At 36.2% G+C, this 17087-nt stretch overlaps 1 protein-coding gene across 3 annotated transcripts; it reads left to right on the top strand.

Annotated features, from left to right (window-relative positions):
• The first annotated feature begins 4423 nt into the window (after positions 1 to 4423).
• LOC582715 (synaptic vesicle glycoprotein 2C) lies at positions 4424 to 17087 on the top strand. Of its 3 annotated transcripts, none has more exons than XM_011683421.2 (12): positions 4424 to 4817; positions 5867 to 6022; positions 7106 to 7159; positions 9977 to 10027; positions 10389 to 10550; positions 11300 to 11462; positions 12139 to 12424; positions 12980 to 13063; positions 13650 to 13822; positions 14428 to 14642; positions 14998 to 15157; positions 15788 to 17087. In XM_011683421.2, exons 2-12 carry the CDS (start codon positions 5920 to 5922, stop codon positions 15969 to 15971), a joined length of 1635 nt encoding a protein of 544 aa, XP_011681723.2. In that variant the 5' UTR covers positions 4424 to 4817; positions 5867 to 5919; the 3' UTR covers positions 15972 to 17087. The 3 variants fall into 3 exon arrangements, with proteins under 3 accessions (XP_011681723.2, XP_003723431.2, XP_787750.3); XM_003723383.3 differs by having other exon boundaries at positions 5864 to 6022; XM_782657.5 differs by lacking the exon at positions 7106 to 7159 and having other exon boundaries at positions 5864 to 6022.

The raw sequence follows: 17087 nt of genomic DNA, 5'->3' as shown, positions 1-17087 counted from the left end.
AGGAGCAATACATCGCATGAGCTATCCTACAACCTTTAGTCTATATACGTAATTAAGCAAGAAGAAACAGAGAATAAGAAACACTCGAAATATGTTTGTAGTATAAGGCAATTGTATTACACACTAAAAACTATGCCATGAAGACGTAATAGAAATAGGAATGACAATAATCATGATGGGTTGTGTGACCTTAGTGGCTTGGCGTAGCCTGTCTGTCTATATATTGAGGGGGTTACTTGTCTTATACTATAGGGGATGAAATGCGAATTAACAAGGCTATTGATTGGAAGGGGAGGGGGATGATTGGCAGGCACGGATCCAGGATTTTTTTTTTTTTGGAGGGGGGGGTGCATGGGGGCAGACAAAGAAAAATCCACATCACCCCACTCTTACATGCAGGCCCCGCTGAACGTTTTTCAAAGTACTCTCTAAAAAAAATCGAGTGATCACGGACGTCACTCCTCTGGAGAGTGAAAATGTAGTGAAAATAGAGTGAACATTCACTCTTTTCTTCTTAGAGAGCACTCTAAAATCAATCGATTTTCACTCCTAAACAAGTGATCACGGACGTCACTCCCAAGAAAGTGAAAATAGAGTGAAAATTCACTATTTTTTTTAAAGAGAGTAGGTGGGAGAGGCTAGAGTATTTACGATCAGGTAGAGCGTAGCGTAAAATTGGCGTGGGGTCTAGGGGCAAAGCCTCGGCGGGGGGGGGGGGTCCAGGGGCAGAGCTCCCGGAAGCGACTTTGCGTTTTACACCCTGGCCTGGACATTTTCCCGGTAAATAGCAATGAAACTGCTTGAATGAGTCTAGTCTACGCTCCTCGATCGTCTCAGAGAGCTAAAATATTAAATCTCATTTCTTAACGTCTAAGCCTATGGAGAATTCATAATAACATAAAATATTGGACGCAATGAACATTCTGCCACGCCCACAAGATTATGATTGGTCAATACATGATTGTGTGCATTCAGCTAACGTGAAGTAACAATAAAACCTATGTTGCTCTTTTTTATTTTTCCTCTTAAGCCACGCCATTATTAGTGATTGTGCGCATGCAGCTATTAAACGTGACGTCACCATATGAAATTGCACCATCCAAGTAACTACTTCGTTTTCAATAATTGTAACGTCACAATAACTTCAAGTAACAACTTGGATTGGGATATGTAAATTCTAGATGTTCGACTTTGTACAGGTAAATGATTATATTAGTGTTACGGTAGGCCTACTGTTTTCTTGAAATTCAAACATTTTTAACTTTTCATGTTAGTTGTGCACCAGCACCACATAAATGCTTGGGAAATTTCATATTTGCACTCGTTTCAAGCTTCAATTGCCAAGATGCAGTTTACAAGTACATATTATAAAAAATGGTGAATAAATCACAATATCTCTGTGGAGTATCTAAATAATAATTATAATATTGGATGATCAATTTTCGCGAAATACGTGAAATATTGTTACTCGCTGAAGAAAAATATTTTCACGTATCATCCATTATTATGTGTATTCAGTTCGTTGTCTCCAAAGTAAAGTGCGGTGCACGCCTCTGCGCCCATGAATCCGCCTATGTTCAGATCTCTTTTTATCTACATGTGCATGTATTTTCAAATAAAAATTTCTTATAGTCATTTCTTGCATCTAAATCTTAACACACTGTCAAATTATCTGTTCAAATTTCTACTATTGTTTGCTTTCACTTTTACTACATATTTCTTCTTTATATAACTATTTATGCATACACATACTCCTGTATCTTTTGTATTACTTCTCTGACATTGAAGGATTAGATTACCTTCACGAAAAAAAAAAGTATATGAATGTAAAGCAGTAAATAAAGTGCAAATGAATTCATGTAAAACTGGTGTATAATTTCCTTTATATATATGTGTCTGTACATTACACTAGACAAAGTGATGAATGGAAAAAGAGAGAAAGAGAGGTCTTATAAACAAATATCATGAATTTAAAACGAGAAAGAGAGAAAGGGAGAGAGAGATAGAGGTCTTAGAAACAAATATGAATTCAAGAAGTGAGAAAGAGAGGGGGTCTTAGAAACAAATATCATGAATTGAGAGCTAGAGAGAGAGAGGTCTTAGAAAATGAGAAAGAGAGGGGGGGGGGGGTCTTAGAAACAAATATGAAGAGAGAGAGAGAGGCCTTAGAAACAAATATGAAGAGGGGGTTAATGAGTGAGAAAGAAAGAGGGGTCTGAGAAATACATACGAGAGAGAGAGTGGGTCGAGAGAGAGAGGTCTTAGAAAACAAATATGAATAGAGATGGGGGGGGGGGGCGGGGGAGAAATGGGTCTTAGAAAACAAATATGAAGAGAGATGAGGGGGGGGGGGTCTTAGAAAACAAATATGAAGGGAGAGGGGTCAAGAGAATTAGAGAAATTAGGTCTTAGAAACAAATGACATACATTTAAAAAATGAAAGACGTGATCCCACAATAATAGAAAATGGTACGAGTGCAATATTTAAATCACAGTTTATGTATTACATTACCATTACACATATTATGTCGAGTGTAGTCTGTGTATGTGTCGATATGTGTACACGTGTGTTAGGGGGGGGGGGGTCCGAATCAGCAAATGGTTTGAAAGTAGGCTACACGTCAAAAATTGAAACCCTGAAGAAGGCGGAATTAAACCACAAAAACCATAATATTATTTGGTTTCTCTCTTTCCTTACTTTGATTAATTCCTTCTCTAATTTCTCTCTTTCTTTCAAGTTAGTTTTTGTTTTCTCTCTCTGCTTATGACATTCTTTGTTTCCTCTCTGTTCTTTAATTATTTATTGTTTTTCTCTATTTCCTTCTGTTGTTATTCGTTGTTTTTCTCTCACTCGTACGTCTCGATACAAAAGTACATGTACCGCGTACCGCGACACTGGACATATAGGACGTACGTTGAGCATTGCAGAAGAGCTACGTGCGCGCGCAATATCTTGTCATGGATAGACTTTTCCCAGTCGGTTCCTTGAAATTTATTGGGAAAAGGTCCAGGCCAGGGTGTAAAACGCAAAGTCGCCTCCCGGAAACTCAGGGGATATAGGCATTTAATTACGGTCAGATGAGCATATTTTGAAACCGTAATGTTGTGACACTGGCAGGACACTAATTGGCTTGGGGTCCCGGGGCTGGAGCCCCGGCAGAAGCTCAGGAGTTTTAGGCATTAAATTACTGTCAGATCCAGGGGGCCCTCCTTAGGGCCTTAGGTGGAATCCAGGGGGCAGAGCCCCCGGAAGCTCAGGGGATTTTAAGGCATTTAATCACGGTCAGATGAGCATATTTTTATACCTCATTATTTTGTGACATTGGCAGGTCACTATTCCTTGTTACTTTCTCTCTTTCTTTCTATTCTCTTCAATATACTTTTTCAAAAAAGTGGGGGGGGGGGGGGGGGAGCTTGAGGCCTCCGAGGCCCCGCAGTTTCGAGGCCCTGACATGTAGGCCTCTAAATAAGCATATTTCTTGCCTGATTGAAATTTTAGGAATTTGTCATTTTCCAACAAACGCATAACAAGTATAATTTATTAAAAAGTGAGGAATAATCTCGGAAAATTATGCCATTTCAGCAACATTTCTAAATTACCGGTATCGAATTAGAAATAAACCACCTTTGAGCTATATTAGTAGGGGAGGGGCAACTGACACCCCTCCCCCAATCAGAGAGGCAAAGGCTTTTTGGGCCCCCTCCCGGCGGGAAAATGTCAACTGATATCCCCCTTCTTCCTTTTTTCCCCTTTTTTATGGGGGGGGGGGGAACAGCCTGGGAGGCAATTAAGGCCCTAATTAAGCCCCACCCTCCCCGATCTCCGTCTTTTCCCCCATTTCTTCTTCTTTTTTCTTTCCCTTAAATTTTGCTCTATACCTCCTCTTTCCCTTTCCTTTCTTGCCCTTCTCTCTCTCTCTCTCTCTCTCTCTCTCTCTCTCTCAATCTTTTTGTGCGGGGGGGGGGGTGAGACAGTGGCGGATCCAGGGGGCAGGGGTCCGGCCCCCCCTGGGGAAAAAAGATGTGTATTTTTACATTATTTAACGTTAATTTTACCTTTTTTTGGAGATGCCCCCCCCCCCCCTCCAATGAGCGATATAGTGGCCGGCACGATTTTCATATTTCAGCACACAAAGTAAATTTCAAATTGATTTCAAATTTGGGCCCCCACCCCTAAGAAATCCTGGATCCGCGCCTGGTGATTGGGTCATACCATACTTTGTTTTATACTATTGTATCCCCAGTTTTCTCTCCTTTTCTCATATTCTCTCATTTTCCCTTTTTTTTTCTTTCTTCAATTTTATTGAAAGGGGGCACAGATTGAGTGCGTTGTGCTAAATTAAAGAGGCGCGAATGAGCCAATGGGAGGGCTGTAATTTGTGAATAATTAAGTCATTTAATTATCGATCGTGCGTGTGATTTATATCCGACTACTAGATTTAGACGCTGAATTTGTTTACACAACTTCAACACTCCGTGTCGGCACGGACACTATGACTTAGCATTTATATTCAGAATAGAACTAGACCTCTATGCTAATGTTGTGAATGTTGTCAATCTAATCTGCCATGGACACGAACTCATGATATAATTTTAGCCGAGTCATGTTGACATCATTAGTGAACCACAACAAGTAGGTTCCCGCTCGCCGCGGATCACCACTCGCAACACTCGAGATCGGCCAGAGCTCAGGGCCAAGCAGTCGCTGTTCTGCCACGGCTCCAACCTGTACATGCATAGCTCTTCTGCCACGGCTCCAAGGCCAAACCCACTGCAGCAGCACTGGCAACTGGTCATTTCCTGAGCTTGATCTTGAGGTAAATCTCCAACCATTAACCAAGGAGCTTACCCCCGTTTACGTTGTTGTTGTTGTTTCAGTTTTTATTGCTGTGTATCATTCATTCCTGAATATTTACGCCGAATTCAAGTTGCATATTAAACAATATTAAACAAAATTAAACCAAGAAGAAGCAGAACTCCCAGAAGAAAGAAGGGAAAAATATCTATGCCTACAAACAACGTTCAATTTTTCGCATTTTGTGGAGATTCCAGACAGGCTGTCTTTTCTGGCCAACTTCATGCATTTAGGAGTGACTCGATCCAGGGACCGTCACACGGTTTAACTGTTTTTACAAAGAAAGAATTGCGTAGGGCTTAGCCCTAGGGTTAGGCAATCTTGTCTCTTCACATCAAAATTATTTGTGAAATATCGATCGATCATGTACCAAGACTTGAACGGGGGGGGGGGGGGGGGAGCCGGGGGCGTCTTCTTTTAACCTTACCTTATAGTTATAGCCATCCTACCGCTTCATTTGATTGGCTCAATAGGAACCTACATGTATGCATCATGCGCTAGAGATAAATATTCATGATACTTAAATAACGCACGCACACATAATCTGATGCGATAATTTGTCAAATAATGAGATTTCATACAAAAATTACAAGTGCAAAGCTATGTTTACTTAAAATGAATAACATTGCAATAAAATTTTGAGGCTTACAGTAAATGAATGACTACCCAGGTCGTAATGTGTCCATAATCATTGCAACATACTGGTTAGTTCAGAACTGGGCGATTTAATTCTGATCTCCACCACACCGTACCAATGCAAATATTCATATATTCAAATATGATATGCAGCGCTAGGATGGCTAGGCCAGGTTAGGTTTTTAAATGATGCGGGCCTGTTCAAGCTGACTTATTTTTGATCTGTTATTATATTGTTGTATGTTGGAAGCTTGTCGAATAAAAATCAATCAATCAATCAATCAGTAGATTGTATGCATCTAATAATGTTTTAATCTACTTTTGTTTAGATTTTCTTTTCATTTGAATTTCATTGGTTTCATTATTTCATAGAAGTCTACCAGTTTGAGTATTTATGGGTGGAGTTAGCTGTTACACAACTCTGCAAGATGTCTACTGAAGAGAATACGTCGACGTCTGTATCTTACACAAGACTAGTGGCAGATGACGATGTCGAAGATTTTGATGATGCAGCGAAAGTTGATGAAACAAGTAAGTTTTATACTTTCCTCATTCTTTAAATGCATCAGTAAATATTGTGTTAAGACTCTGTACATGTCTGATTCTCTTACAGTAATAAAATATTCTATAAGTATAATCCACAGTACCATAATCTGTATCTACATATTTGATATGTACACCATACTCAACTTGTACATGTAGTTGTATATGAACATGTCCAATATTCTTTAAATTGCATAGACATGAATTTGATTAAATGACTTGACTCTCTTCAGTGTATACAGGCAGCAATCGTTTCAAACCTGGTGCTTGTATTTGTATTGTAATAATCAGTGATACTAATATTCTACTCTGATTTAAAATATATAGATTTACAGAAAGTAGAAATTAAATGGCTTGTAGATTTTGTAAGTGTACACCACATCACCACGTTATTTCATGGAACTAGATACATTTAATAAACTTGCATCTCTGCATGCATTTGGCTGCGCTTTACGAAATCTCACTCCTTCTGTATTCTGTTCTGTAAAGCACATAGAGACATGCAATTGTGTCTTGTACATCCTGTTATGTGCTATTCAACTTTTTGAATTATTATTGTTGTTATTATTACCTTTACCTTTACCGCAAATACTGGAAGAATGCTGAGACAGCAGTCGAGCTTCCAGGTCTATCTTCTTGGTCTATCTTCTTGTACTCATACTCTTTAATAATAATTCTCATTATATACAAGTCAGGGAGGCAGAGGGGCAAGAGGTTGCATCTTGACTGGACAATGTACCATGTACAATGTCCCAGAAGCAAAGAAATTGAAGAAATCAGTTTGAGTATTGAGGGATATGATCTTTTCCTTAACTTGCTTTGTATCCATTTTCTTTCTTTCTTTTTTTTGTTTGCTAGCTTTTCTTCTTTTTTCCATTGAAAAAAAATGAATCAGATTGCCAATATGGAAGTTTAGATTAGACCAAGATACTCTTTTGATAAGGATCGACCCAAGACTAGGTTTCAGTTTTCTCTCTCTCATGCAATCCATTATATATTTTTTGTCATGGTTTCATCATTACTTATTGAGTACATCTATGTATGTGTGTATTTTATGATATTACTCTGCAGGTTTACTTGTAGACCATAGCACGGGAAACGAAGACTCCAACAAAAATGAAAAGGGCATGTATTTTACTCTTCTCCAACCTTACTGCAATAATCTTGATGCACATGTACACTACATGTATGTAGTTTCTTCTTAGCTTTCTCTTTTGGAACTTTCTGCTCAGTATTCACCAGATTTTGGGGGCCTGAGAATTTTTTCCAGATTCATCCACCATAGTAGACAGGGAGACAGAAACTGTGCCATATGGTCTCATCAGTCACTGCATTTTAATTATGATTATTGAAGCTGGAGAAGGTCTCATTAACTCATTTACATAAAGAAAATACAATATCAAGCAGCCATCATACTATCCAGATAAAAATGTGATGAATAAATCAATTTTTCAATGAAAGCTGAAGATTTTTTATACCAGCACCTAATGATGATTGAGCTCATAAAATCAGACAAAAACAGGAATGACAACTTTTTGGTTACAGCTTACAGAAAGGATCAATCTCTCCACTTTAAACAGTAACATGCAAAACGTATATACCGGTAATGATCAGTCATCATCACTGTTCATATTATTGATGTGAGTGGAGAATCTTTTTGTTATGGGTATTAATGGTACCATGTTGTCATTTTGGCTTTTAAAGCTAAGTTCCATATGAACATCTGAATCCACTTGAATAATCACGATACTTTTATAAACGCCAATTTTATGTACATACATTGATTTTCATAGACTCATTAGCTCATCCTTCTGGTAGTACCTTTACCTCTACTTTTACTAATTTTTTTACGATTGTAAGTTCGTATCTTTTCACAATTTGTACATATACCGGTAAGTATTATTCACTTGTGCATTGTACAAATATTGTTGAACACTGTAACATGATACATCCTACCTCATGTTTTGTGTCTTGATCTCTTCTTATTACTTAATTTTCAAATCATGGTTCATATTTTGTAATTTAATTCTGAAGGTAATAGGATGATAACATAACAAAAATAAATGCTTAACTTTACACAGTACACTGTAATATTGCTTCAAGGGAATCTAAATTGCTGTCATGATTCCAACTTCATTTTTATCAAACTTTAACTTTTGAAAGATAGGCCTACATACTGCCCGCATCCCGCTTTTCAGAAGAAATTTAAGAAAAAAAGAGCAGAAAATAAAACAAACAAACAAACAGAGACAAGCACACAACATATTATCAAAGAGCATTCACCTTTTAATCAATGGTTTGTTTTTTTCTTCTCCTTTTGACAAGCTTTCCAGTTTCTCTCTCTACACTTTATAATGCATTTAAATTATTTAGAGAGCTACGTGTACATGTACTGTACATGCATCATTTGACCTCGAGTTGGATAATACATGTATTAGGCATCTAACTGTATACACAATGATAACAGATGGTTTATCTAGGCCTACAATGTATACTATGATCATACATGTATTAATTCATATTGTACAGACCATAGGCTAAGGTTGGAAACTCATAAAGGTATTTGTAGTGGTACTCGTAGCTTGTCAATGTTCCGGTAGGTCACTTCCTAAAGTACACATACTTGTAAATTAGACAAGGTCAGTACACTTTCGGGTAATGAAACTGTTATCAGATTTTTCTCTTTATCAGTCTTAATGATGTTTATCAATTCAGAAATTAGATTGGAATATATGGAAAGGTACTGAAAAAGGGATGTACATTGTTTTGAGTTTAATCCTTTGCATACAAGTACATACTAAACTTTGTAAAAACACATTTTTTTTATATCATATGATGAATTAATATGTAACTGGTACATATACATATGATAGGAAATTTCACAATTTGTTTAGATTTGCAAATCCATAAAGCTCTAAATGTGTATCTTGACCTTGTTTGTAATTACTCTATATTTTCCCCATTTTTTAGTTGCTTCCAAGTTTCTATACCATATCTATTTTCAACATACTCTTTGTTTCAGTCTGACACATAACTCTTTGATACATACATGTAGTTAAACATTGTAAATTATTGCAGTTGCTCTTTCCAGTGTTACATGTAGAAACATTTGTATTCATTTCCTTATCTGTTTTCTCTTTTTTTTAAGGTTTTTTTTTCATCAAAATTTGTGGTAGCCTCCCATAATATAGCCATGTGCCTCTTCCCTTTCACCATTCATCATTTTCTCTCTATCTTGAGATTTAGTGTTCACGTTTTTCAAAGCACATCACAGTGATTTTATCTCATTCCAAGTTTTTTCGATGATTCTCTTGCATTTATGTTATTAATGACTGAATTTTGTTAATTGGAAATACACAATTAGATATTTTATTAATGGCAAGAAAATAATCAAACTTCAAAAGAAAATATAAATATGTACATCTACCTGCTTTTGTTAAGTTGTTGGAATAGGTCATAAAAACAACCAGTTTGTACATTTTTGCTGGAAAAATAGAAGCCAGAATTTGCTTTTACTCAGATTTGTTGTCCTTCTCAAACTGTATGTTTTCTATAGAGGGTTACCACAAGCAGCCATCTTGGAGGACAAAACAAAAGCAAACCTGTGCACTAGACCAGGAAAACAATGACTTTTCGTAGTCTAATGCACAGGTATTTATTGTTAGTCCTCCAATATAGCTGCTTGTGGAAACCCTCTATAGATGCATCTACTATACATGGAACATAAAATGACGGAACTCACATGTATACATGTATACTCGAATGTGTTCATGATTACAGTTCTGTACAAAATCATCTGGGTAGAATAAATCATTTAGATGCAACGTCTTTATGTTCACTTTCCCTCTCCAATTTCTACCATAGAGATATTTATTAGAGAACTGGACATTTGAAATAATGATTAAATATTGTAATGTTTTGTTTGTTTCCGTTATTTTTCAGATTCAACAAACGGTGTTGGGGCAAGTTACAGTGAAGCTGTTGAAGCATCAGGTAAATTTATTTGTTTTCATTATGTGTTCAAATGCTTTAAAGACAAGTTGTAAAAGAAAATCAGCTCAGGCCACAAAAAATATTTGAATGAATGAATAGATACCGGTAGATAGATAGATTAATGAATTAATAATGATTAGGTAAATATATAAATAAATATTTATTAACAAATAAGTGAATACATAAATGAATATACAAATAAATGAAGGAATGAATGAACTAACTATATAAATGAATCAATAAGTGATTGAAAATATAATGGCTCTTCCATTTGTATTTTTTAAAGAAGTGATGCAGGTTAGGTACATGAAGAATAAACATTTGCAATAACATGACTGTATGATGCTTCTTGTTTGATTAGGTTTTGGAAAGTTCCATGCCTTGCTACTGATAGTTTGTGGATGGGCTAACATGAGTGATGCAGTAGAGATCCTTAGTGTATCCTTCCTCCTACCTGACGCCTCTGTAGACATGAATATCAGCAGTGTTGAGAAAGGACTTCTCACGTCTATCATCTTTGTAGGTGAGTACATACAAACTCAAGTTTTTGCCCTGGTAGCCTGGACATCGTTTCATGAAACCATCATAAGTACAACTTCACCGACATCTCATTGAAACACTTATATTCAATACACGCATTTCAATAGGTTGTCGAAGAATTTGTACTGTTTTACGGTTTTGTGAAATACTGTGCAGGTGAGGATTTGTCATGGTTTAGATGCAAACACTCAATGCTCTTGTTTTAATGCTATCAGAAGTTATTCCCCAAGAGTTGATTCCACCCAACAACAACAAAAATAAAAATATCCCTAATCCTTCTCACTGTTTTTATTAATTGTTGGGGGGGGGGGGGGGAGAAGAGAGAGAAAGAAAGGTATATGAGGAACAAGAAAATGACAATTTGATGATATGACTCCCTTCCACACTCTCACACTAATTAACGATCTTGTGAATTTGCATTTAATCAAGTAGGACCTGTCCTACTCCGAAAATGAAACCAGTGTCTTCTCAGTATTTGGACTCCTCCTAAAAGGATACCAATGTCTTCTCACTATTTGGACTCCTCTAAAAATGATACCAGTGTCTCCCCAGTATTTGAACTCCTCCTAAAATGAAACCAGTGTCTCCTTAGTATTTGGACTCCTCCTAAAATGATACCAGTGTTTCCTCACTGTTTGGACCCATGCTGTATTCCTTAAAAATCAACAATAAACTTATGATTTCTCAAAAATGCACCTTAATCTGAAAACTTTCAATGTGAACTATTTGTAGGTATGTTAGTAGGAGGCTACCTGTGGGGCTCCTTAGCAGATGTCCGGGGACGACGTCAGATCCTCATCTACTCCTTGTCCTGCAATGCTTTCTTTGGTGCTGCTTCAAGCGTCTGTCAAAACTTCTGGCTCTTCCTCTTCATGAGATTCCTTAGTGGTGTAGGGTGAGATATGTTATTGCTACTAATATATCAATACTTGTCATTAATTGTCATAAATATAACCCAGTGAGTTAACCCTGTATGTTTAAACATTGAGTGATAGTTGATGCTCTTCCGTCTGTTTGGAGCCAGAAGGGCATTAACTCTATGTTATATGATATGAGTTAACACCCTTTGGACTCCAAATTGATGATTAAATTCATCCATTCAGTTTAGTGAGATAATAAGTTCCTGTATTTTCCTGGCTTTTGCCCTTTCAATTCTATCTAGTTTAGACTGACTAATTGCTTATTACATGTATATGTATTTTTAGTGAAACCATAGTGTAAGTTCACTGTTGAATTAACGATTGTTATCAATGAGAAATGAAAGAGATCATTTATAACTTCATGTACATGAACATTACATCTTTTACATGATATGGATGCTGGGTAGATATGAAGAATAATTCACATGATTGATGTCAGAAATCTGCTTGAGTTCCTAGTCAGGAGCTGAAATTTCAGCTCATTTTATCCTCCTTCTGGGACCTGTTTCACAAAGCCTTTTTTCAATGACAAATGACAAAAATCAGAGACAAATCTGTTGAAAACCAATCAGAAGCAAGGATTTCAGTAGCTTATAACAATAACAACGCCCCCCTGATCTGTATCATAAATGTATTTTTGCTATCAATCAGAGTTGGTGGATCAATCCCAGTCATCTTCTCCTACTTTGGTGAATTCCAACCGAACAACCATCGAGGAAAGATGATCAGCGCCCTCTCTACCTTCTGGATGGCTGGCAATATATTGACTGCTGGCCTCGCTTGGGCTATCATACCCAGGGAGCACTTGGGTTACCACAACCCAGATGGGTTTAGCTATGAGAGCTGGAGAATCTTTGTGGCTGTTTGTTGCATACCTGCTGCATCATCGGTCCTAACATTCCTCCTGATGCCTGAGAGCCCAAAGTTTTTGCTTGAGGTAAAGATTATCAACTGCCAATGTTTCATTAGTTGGTTTTCTTTAGACGATCATGTGCTTTGTTCATATTCATGAAAATGGATTTTAATCTATCATGTGCAGAAAATTAAATGCCATAAAAAAAAGCTTTTCTACTAAAATCTTTTGAAAGTTCTATAGCTTGTGATATAGATTCAAACAGAAATTTGTCTTTAAAAAATAGCTAAGTTCCTTCAGATATATTTGAGTTATATTCTACTTACAGAACAGTAGTACATGTATATTAAATAAAATAGTAATTAAAATAGTAAGTAAAGTATTACATGAGAAACACTTGTACCAAAACACATACATGTGAAGGAAAACATTTTTGAATAGCAAATATACTACTAATTGGTTCTGATAAGATGGGATTGAAACGCTTGAAGAAGACAACGAAAAATGGAGAAAAAGATTTTTTGCATCTACTTGTAAAATAAGTGGTGTACTAGTTGTTGCTTTTTTCTCTCACATAAGTTTCTCTTCTTTCTTTGTTAATAATGATTGTAATGTCTGTTAACTTGTATGATTCCACAGCAAGGAAATGAGGAGAAGTCACTTGACATTATGAAGAAGATCTACTCTTGGAATCATAAGGGTGTCAAAGCCAGTGATTATCCGGTAAGTTTATCAGTATTTTATTTGGGCATGATGTGATAAATCAGATATGTCATCTTGATACTCTATGACCTTTATCGGTTAGACCTTACACTTAAGATTGTCCAGTTATCGTTTGTAATATGGAGACTTTCAATTTGGCCTCCAAAAGAGGGCACTTTGTCCTAACATATATTACAGTTGAATTTATTTTCATTTTAAATTGACTCTTGTCCCGACTACTTTGTATTTGTCCCCTAAATTTTAGCAGAAATTTTGAATTTTATTATTCTGACATGCATTTAAAAAAAGATGCCTTTTTCAGATGAAATGATGTACCCATATGTATGAGTAGTTACTCTAAAAAGAAACAGGTTATTTTTGTTTATTTGTTTAATTTTTTTTTTCTTCTAGTATCTCCCAAGGTTATGATTTATATCTCTTCAGTCAGAATTTCCCTTCTCCTTCCAAGAATTCAGATGCACAAAGCTAGCATAGAAGTAGCCTGTCAAGTATCAATAAAACTCAGTCATGTACATGTAAACGAGTATCATTTCGTTCTGATACAGTGTCAGCCTAATTTTTGCGTTTGGCTTCTGGTTTATTTCAGATTGATTATCTTGTACCATCAAGCAAGGACAAGCAACACACAGCGGATGGTAGGAAGATGACCCTGCGGGTACAGTTTGGTGCCCTTTTCATGGCCACCAAGCAACTTTTTAAGCGCCCTTTGACAGGAATCACAATAGCCATGCTTGTCATAATATTCAATCTTTCATTTGGGTAAGTATTTTCTTGAAATCATTACCAGGAATAGGCCCTTCCGAATATCCTTTCATACATGTAAACCCCAACAAAATTTCATCAGAGTAGCTTGACCACCAAGTACACATTCAGAAGGCCTAATTATTAGCTGCAAATCATCTTCATACGATTTATTAAACTTTGTAGATATGCTTTTTGGTTATTATCAACAGTAATATTAATCACAAGGTCCGCGGTTCGAGTCCCTCCACGGCACTAATGTCCTTTGGCAAGACATTGATCTACATTTGCCACACTCAACCCTGGTGATGTAAATTTGTATCTGGCAGGAATTAATTCTTTGAGATGCTAGAGCACTGTAATGGCAGCACAGCTAAAGCCGGGGTAATAATCTCCAATTTTAGAAGCGCTTAGTGATTGTAATAAGCGCTATATAAAAGCTGAGTATTATTATTATTATTATTATATGCATAATTATAGCTCAACAAAAGCCAAACAATCAAATCCTTCGCATTCTTGTGTTTCTGTTTTTTTTTTTTTACAATAGTGTCACAAGTATACAATAGTGTCACAAATAGTACTAGCTCATGGTAGATAACTCTATATGTCATTTTCTATTGCAGATATTACGGTTTGTTCATGTGGTTCCCTGAGCTCTTCAAGAGAGTAGAGAATGGTGGTTCAGCATGCAGTTATTTCAACGAATCAGCTGTAACCAATTCAACTGTACCAAGTGATCGAATCTATGTGGATGGTTTCTTCACATCCCTCTCCAATCTACCTGGAAATCTCTTGACCATCTTTCTCATGGATAAATTGAGTAGAAAGTTTCTAATAAGTAAGTAGCATTTATTGGAAGATGAAATTATTGATGTACACTGAGAGAAGTATTCTTATTTCAGCTTTAAGAAAAATTTTAAGAGGAGAATACTCATCTTTGCTACTTTGGAATGAAAACAGGATAGCACTGACTGAATGCCCTGCCAGATATAAGGGGGCACGTCTTTCGGATGGTGGCATTAAAGGTCGGTCCCCAGATGTAAATAATCATATCTGATTGATACACATCTGTAAAAACCAAATTATACACACACACACACATACACACACACACACACACACACACTCATATGTTGATATACCAAGCATGCTTACATCATTTCATTTATTTTCTTCTTGTATCTAAATCTCAGCTTCCAGTATGATTGTCTCTGGCATCAGCGTGTTCTTCATATGGTTCCTAAAGACAAGAATCCAGGTACTCATCATGTCTTGCGTGTTTGGCGCCATCTCTGTCATAACATGGAACACTCTCAACGTGGTCGGTGTTGAGCTCTATCCCACCAGCTGCAGGTGGGTTGTCTTAGCGCTCTTAGTTTTTAACAAATGGAACAAGGAAATTGCAAATAATGGAGCAAGGGGGCAATGTGAATGAATCTGTACCATCCTACTGATCCTAGGTGTATTTTGTTATCTGAGCTGACTCCAAACATATCCTGAAATAAGATTGTGTTATTTTTACTTGAATAGTGAGTTCATGTCTATGTACCCAATTTTCTGCTATTGAAATGTGTTCGGAACTTCAGATATGTAACAGTATTGCGAGAAAGCTGATAAATCTTTAATTCAGATCAAGATTGACTTCAATAAGGATTTACTCAAGGATAATCAGGGTTTGACATTGATAATGTTTTTTGTGTTTATGAAGAAATACAATTCTTGTATTGTGAAGATAAATTTATAAGGTTTGTTTTAAGAATGAATCATGTTTGTATGCAGATGCTCGGTCTTCTATAACTGCTTTTGGGTATAAATTGTGCTATTGCAAACAACAGCCAGTTCAGGTATCAACAGATACATTGTAGTTGTTGATGCTTTTTAAAGCCAGTCATGCTAAAACATCAATGTACATATTTAAAAAAATCACATTGATACAAATGTATTCATCGTCTCTGTCTGTTTGTTTGTTTATCTTCTTTACAGGAGTACAGCATTGGGAGTCCAATCAGTGTTTAACAGAATGGGAGCCATATTAGGAAATCTCATGTTTGGTATTCTCATAGATCTGAACTGTTCTGTGCCTATGATATTGATAGCAGTCTTGTTGGCGGTAGGTGGTTTTACGGCATTGACTTTACCAAATACCAGCAAAAAAGAACTCAAGTAGAGACCTCACTGGGGCCATCTTATATTTGGTGTTCTCATAGACTGAGCCATACTTAAGATTCTAAATGCTCTCTTGTTATACATGTAGCTGTAGTTGGGTAACATAATTGACTCTTCCAAAGAAATCGCACAGGAAATGACAACAATTTTGTTCTGTAATATGCAAATTTTAGTAATTAACAAGGCAGTAATTTTGAGTACTGGAATACATGTGCTTCAAAACTCCAAATGCTCATTTTTGGGGTATTACTCTGAGTGAAAAGATAAGACATTTCCTCAATGGGAAAACTCTGAATTTTAGAATTGTCCAAAGAATACTTAGTACTAATGAATGATCAATTTTGTGGTGTGCGACCTGGCAGACTGGCTCTTACTTTTTCTAGGGATTGGAAAGTACTTGAAATGATGATGATGATGATAAGTATAGTAGCTCAGGAAATATGTATTTAGAGGAAAAATACATATGACTATATTAGTTATATTATCAACTTTTTATATTTTGTTACTATTGCTGCTCTGCTTTCTCATGCAATTGTTTATGTTGTAAATATTTATTACTTGGAAATATGTGAAATGAAGACCATGAGTGACTATCACTACCTACAGAGACAAAGGCCCATATTCTTGAGAGCGGCCCAAGTTAAAACGAGTTATTTAATCCACTGAGTTATTAAAAGTCAAGTGTTGACCCTTAAGTTTTATACAAATTACTTTGATTATGTAACGGCATAAATAAACAATGACGTAGCATTTTTCTGATGAAGCCTTATTAGCAAAAATTTGAAGTTACAGAGGTTTAACAGAATCATTTATTTATTTTCAACTTGCTTTGAAGCAGACTACTAATTCACTAATTAAACAATGATTCATTTAAGAAATGATAAGGAGAAAGTAATGTCCTAATTGTTTTTTGTGTTTAAGGTGAAACAGACTACTAATTATCTAATTAAACAATGATTCATTTAAGAAATAATAAGGAGAGATTAATGTCATCATAAGTGTGTATATGTTTTGTGTTTAAGGTAAAAGCAGACTACTAATTCTCTAAGCAAACAATGATTCATTTAAGAAATAATGAGAAAGTAATGTCATCTTAAAGATAAACTGGTAAAAAAAA

The sequence above is a fragment of the Strongylocentrotus purpuratus genome, unplaced genomic scaffold, assembly GCF_000002235.5.
Source record: "Strongylocentrotus purpuratus isolate Spur 01 unplaced genomic scaffold, Spur_5.0 spur5_scaffold_6, whole genome shotgun sequence".
Lineage (NCBI taxonomy): Eukaryota > Metazoa > Echinodermata > Echinoidea > Camarodonta > Strongylocentrotidae > Strongylocentrotus > Strongylocentrotus purpuratus.
This window is presented reverse-complemented; position numbering and strand designations above follow the sequence as displayed.

Excerpts from the sequence above, each read along its gene's own strand:
- LOC582715 (XM_011683421.2), top strand. The coding sequence starts at position 5,920 with ATGTCTACTGAAGAGAATACGTCGACGTCTGTATCTTACACAAGACTA. Across the intron at positions 10,551-11,299 it reads CACGTCTATCATCTTTGTAG|GTATGTTAGTAGGAGGCTAC; the intron begins GTGAGTACATAC and ends AACTATTTGTAG. Across the intron at positions 11,463-12,138 it reads AGATTCCTTAGTGGTGTAGG|AGTTGGTGGATCAATCCCAG; the intron begins GTGAGATATGTT and ends GCTATCAATCAG.